General features: G+C 47.0%; 1 protein-coding gene across 1 annotated transcript; it reads right to left on the minus strand.

Moving 5' to 3' along the window:
• Window positions 1-479: 479 nt before the first annotated feature.
• Window positions 480-2,382, minus strand: EAH_00061840 (hypothetical protein, conserved; the record flags this gene model as incomplete). The annotated part of the gene is made up of 3 exons (XM_013393302.1): window positions 480-1,270; window positions 1,602-1,804; window positions 2,024-2,382. The coding sequence occupies 3 exons, from the start codon at window positions 2,380-2,382 to the stop codon at window positions 480-482; spliced, it is 1,353 nt and encodes a 450-aa protein (XP_013248756.1).
• Between the last annotated feature and the right edge of the window lie 3,237 nt (window positions 2,383-5,619).

The following is a 5,619-nucleotide window of genomic DNA, read 5'->3' on the forward strand; positions in this document are numbered from 1 at the left end:
ATATATATATAATATATACTATAAATATTATATATATCATATTATATATATTATAATATATATAATATATATTACATATTATATATCACATTATATATATTATATATATATATCTAGATATATTATATATATTATATAAATCATATTATATATATTATATATAAATATATCTATATATATTATATATATGAATATGTGCATAAATATGTATGCGTATAAACATATATATACATATATATATATAACTGCATATATATACATATATATATTTATATATATATATATATATGACTACATATATTATATATATATATACATATAATAAAAACAAATAAAATATTTTAAATATCCCCGTTGAGATTACTAACAAATCCACTGAAAGAAGCAACTCCACCCTAAATCTGCTGCAGCTGCAGCAGCAGCAGCATTTGCTGCTGCTGCTGCTGCTACATCACCTGCTGCTGCTACTGTTGCTGCTGCTACAAGGGATAACTGCTTTTGTGCAGCTGCAGCGGCATACGAAGGGTTTGAGAGACAGCAGCAGCAATGGCCTCGCGTCTCTTTGCTGCTGCTTCAGCAGCAGCAGCTGCTGCAGCTGCTGCTGCTGCTGGATCTGCTGTTGCTGCTGCTGGGCCTGCTGTATGTGGAAGCCTCGAAGCAGCAGCAAGTATAGGTAGAGCAGCAGCAGCATCAGCAGCAGAAAGCCTCCCTGGCGGCGCTTGCTGCAGCAGCCAGCTGAGCAGCGTAGGAATCCACGATACAAATACAGGGCAACCATCAGCAGCAGCAGCAGCACCATCAGCAGCAGCAGCAGCAGCAGGGTCAGGAGGTGCTGCTGCAGCTCCTGCTGCTGATAAAGAAGCTTCAGCAGCAGCTTGATCACCGTTACCCATCTGCATCTCCTTCACTCTCTTCAGAAATTCCTGCTTCTCCTGTTCCTGCTGCTGCTGTTGCTGCTGCTGCTGCTGCTGCAGCAGCTGCTGCTTGCTGGGTTTATATGAAATAGGGGTGTTATAAGGTGTTTGCTGCGGAGGAGAAGAAGGATAAGCATTCGGTAGGGGGGTCCTCACATGTGCACTGAGTTCAAGCTTCCCTTTGCTGCTGCTGCTGCTGCTGCTGCTGCTGCTGCTGCTGCTGCTGCTGCTGCTGCGTGGCTGCTGGAAGTGCACACAGTTGCTGAGGACAGGGTAAACAAGACAAAGAGCTTCGATTGCGTCTATCAACGAAGAAGGAGACAAACCAGCACCACCAGCTAGCAGCAAACCCTCCCCTGCAAACAAACAGCAGCAGCAACAGCAGCAGCTGCTGCAGCAGGAGCAGCAGCAGCAGCAAGAGCCGCAGCAACAAGAACAGCAGCAACACCGCCAACACCAACACCAGAGCCAGCTCAAACAGACGCAGCGGCAGCAGCAGCAACAGCAGCAGCAAGAACAGTAGCAAGAGCAGCAGCACCAGCAACAGCAGCACCAACACCAGCAACAAGAGCAGCAACAGCACTAACAACAGCAGCACCAACAGCAACAGCAGCACAACGGCAGCAGCAGCCACAGCAACAGCAGCAGCAGCAACAACAGCAGCAGCAACAACAGCAACAGCAGCACCAGCAGCAGCAGCCACAGCAGCAGCAGCAGCAACAGCAGCAGCAGCAGCAGCAGCAGATATCTTGCCTAAGGCTTTGATGATTTGCGGTTCGTTTGCTCCCAGCGCAGCTAAAGCAGAAAGTGCAGCAACAAACTCTGCGGCGTCCCAGCAGCAGTAGTGCTGCAGCAGCAACTCCAGCTGAGTTAAAGCGGCGTCCTGCAACCTGCACCGCAAACCCTAAACCCTAAACCCTAAACCCTAAACCCTAAACCCTAGGAGCCCTCAATCGTAAAACCTATAAGCCCTAAACCCTAAAGTTTAAACCCTAAACCCTAAACCCTAACGCCCCCAGCCAACCGAACCCTAAACCCTAAACCCTTAACCCTAAACCCTAAACCCTTAACCCTAAACCCTAAGCCCTAGGAGGAGTATGAGGGTTTACTTGTGTGAAAAGTAGAAAGGGTTTTGAGCTGCTGTAAGTACAGCAGCAACATCTAAAGGCAGCAGCTTCCCGATGCTGTGTATAAGTGCACCCTGAAGCGTCTGTACAGCTGAAAGTATACGCACATCAGCAGCAGCAAATGCAGCAAAAGCAGCAACAAGGCTAACCTCAGGACCTTGTGCTGCTGCTTGTGCTGCTGCTGCTGCTGCTCGACGCAGCAATCTCTGCCACAGCTCAGGTGTACGTACACCTGAACGCTGCAGCCTCACTGCAACACAACCCAGCATTACTAAATCAAACGCTTCAAAGTATTTGCTGCCGCCCTTCAGCTGCAGCGCTAAACAGTCGCTCATACCCATGAATGTTGCTGCAGACGCACACATATTATATATATATTTATTTATATATTTATATTTATATTTATATATATACAAATGTATTTATATATATATATATATATGCAAGTGCAGCAGCAGCAACAAGAAGTGCAGCAGCAGCAATAACAACAAGTGCAGCAGCAACAACGAGAAGTGCAGCAGCAGCAATTGCAGCAGCAGCAATAACAACAAGTGCAGCAGCAGCAACAAGAAGTGAAGCAGCAGCAGCAACAACAACAAGTGCAGCAGCAGCAACAAGAAGTGAAGCAGCAGCAGCAGCAACAACAAGTGCAGCAGCAAGTGCAGCAGCAGCAACAACAACAAGTGCAGCAGCAAGTGCAGCAGCAGCAAGTGCAGCAAACCTGGTTTATGTTTTTTCTCTCGCCACCACTGCAGCTGCGGTTTGAGTTTATGAGCAGCAAATGTCTCCGTCAGAGGCCTCGGCGTATATATTTTTTCGTTTTGTTTAGACCAAGTGCGACGCGAGGGTGGGGTGTATAGACGCACCTGCTGCAGCAAGTGCTGCTGCTGCTGCTGCTGCTGCTGTTGGTGCTGCATGTGCATGTGAAACGGCTGCTGCAAGTGTTGCTGCTGGTGCAGCAGCAAGTGCTGCTGCTGATAATGCTCGAGAAGCAGCGCAGGTTTATGCTGCTGATGCAACATATACAGAGGCCTCGTCACATGCAATGTCTGCTGCTGCTGCTGCTGTTGCTGCTGCTGCTGCTGCTGCTGCAAGGCGGGCAAACCGGCTCGCCAGTTAGTCACAGAGAAGCGATTATAGCTCTGCTGCTGCAGCAACACACCAAACCTCCTGCTGCTGCTGCTGCTGCTTGCTGCATCTTCATGAAACCTAAAGGAAGAAGGGGCCGAGTGAAGGCAGCAGCACCAGCAGCTGCTGCTGCTGCTGCTGCGCGCTGCTTGACGAGCCCCCAATAAGGTGCCCCTCATGGCTGTGTAGCAGCAGCAGCAACAGTTGCAGCAGCAACGGCAGCAGCACAAGCCGCCCTAATTTTATGCTGCTGCTATCAGCCGTCGATGTGGTATGTCGTGGAGAAGGCAGCAGCAGCAGCAGCAGCTGCTGCTGCTGCTGCTGCAACAGTAAGCAGTGACAGCAGCAGCAGCAGCTGATGTTGCAGGTGCTGTTTCGAATTGCTGTGTAGCCGAAGCCAGTGCTGCAGTCTCTCGGCTGCAGCGCGACGCAGCAACACAGGATTTGCTGCTGCTGCTGCTGCTGCTGCAGCTGTTGCAGCAGCAGCTGCTAAAAGAAGTCTTCCTTATTTTCTCCGCAATTGAATTGTTTAAATATTATTATCAAAGTAAACAAAAAAAGACTGCAGACAAACAATACACCGCAAGCCTGGGGGGCCCCCCTTCTGTAGACGCTGCTGCTGCTGCAGCAGCAGCAGCAGCAGTAGCAGCAGCAGCACCAGCCGGTTAGCATGCAGCTTCGAGCAGCATTAATTGAGATGTTTTAAATACATATTAGCAGCATTTTCTGTCTTTGATGTGAGGAAGAAGTCAACCAAAGGCTGCAGCAACTGCAGCAGCAGTAAGGATAACAAACAGCAGGAGCGGCACCAACTGCAGCAGCAACTCCAGCTGCTGCTGCTGCTGCTGCTGCTAATCCTGCAGCTAAAGAGGAGAAGGATAGCTGCAGTTTGGGCGGCGTTGTCTCCTCCGTTAATAACTTCAGCCACTCCCCTGTTGTGCAGCTGCAGCCAGCGCAGCAGCAGCAGCAGCAGCAGCAGCAGCAGCAAGAGCAGCAGCAGCAACAACAGCATCTGCAGCAACAGCAGCAGCAGGCGTTGCTGGCGTTGACCCGTGGTTGCACTGGATTCCTCTCCAACAGCAGCAGCAGCAGCAAAAACCTCCCGAGTGCCGTCTCAGGGGTCTGAGCAGCAGCAGCAACTGCAGCAACTGCAGCAGCAGCAGCAGCAGCAGCAGCAGCGAAGATGCTGCGTCTGTACGGTGCTGGCCGCCGTAAGGCGACGGAGGAAAGGAGTGGAGGGGGAGCAGGAGAAGGTGGGAAGGCAGCAGCAGCAGCAGCAACTGCAGCAGCAGCAACTTCAGCAGCAGCACCTGCAGCAGCAGCAGGTGCTCCGCGTTTACTAGCTAGTGATATTCGGCTTCAGAAGGACTTAGAAGATTTAGATTTACCTCCTAACTGTACATTGGTTAGTTTGCCTGCAGAAGCAGCAGCAGCAGCAGCAGCAGCAGGAGCAGGAGCAGCAGGAGCAGCAGCAGGAGCAGCAGCAGCAGCAGCAGAGGCGCATGCAGCAGCAGAAAGCCTTCAGACCTTCTTATTGACTTTCTTTTTAGATGAGGGGTTCTGGAGGGGCGCTAGAGTCCGTTTTTTTATTCGACTTCCGCATAATTACCCCCACGACCCTCCTAAAGTTAAATGCAAGGACAAGGCAAGCCGCAGTTAGGGTTTATTAGGGTTTATTATTAGGGTTTGTTTATTAGGGTTTATTAGGGTTTATTAGGGTTTGTTTATTAGGGTTTATGAGGGTTTATTAGGCTTTATTAGGGTTTATGAGGGTTTGTTAGGGTTGATGAGGGTTTATTAGGGTTTATTAGGGTTTATTAGGGTTTGTTAGGGTTTGTTAGGGTTTGTTAGGGTTTATGAGGGTTTATTGTTTATATAATATAAATGCAAACAGTATAATAACATTTGTAGAGAGTGTTTATTTAATAATAATAAATAATAATAAATAATAATAAATAATAATAAATAATAAATAAAATAATAAAATAAAATAATAAATAAATTTATTTATTTATTTATATTTTTGTGTATTTGTTTATTTTATTCTTTTGACTAAATATCCTAATAAACTAATAAACATATATATTAAATAAACAAGTAAACAAATAAATAAATAAATATATTAATAAATAAATAATAAATAATAAATAAGTAGATAATAAATAATAAAATATAATATATTTATTTGCTTCTTCAGCTGTACCACCCTAACATTGATTTTGAGGGTAATGTTTGTTTAAATATTCTGCGAGAGGACTGGAAGCCTATTTTGTCGCTGTCTTCTGTTATCTACGGACTGCTGCATTTGTTTCTTGTTAGCTGCTGCTGCTGCTGCTGCTGCTGCTGCTGCTGCTGCTGATGCTGCTGCTGCTCATGATGATGGTGCTGCTGCTGATGCTGATGCGGCTGCTCATGATGATGGTGCTGCTGCTGTTGCTGATGCTGCTGCT

The sequence above is a fragment of the Eimeria acervulina genome, genomic scaffold (genome assembly GCF_000499425.1).
Source record: "Eimeria acervulina Houghton genomic scaffold, Eah_scaff1645, whole genome shotgun sequence".
NCBI classification, from domain to species: Eukaryota; Apicomplexa; class Conoidasida; order Eucoccidiorida; family Eimeriidae; genus Eimeria; species Eimeria acervulina.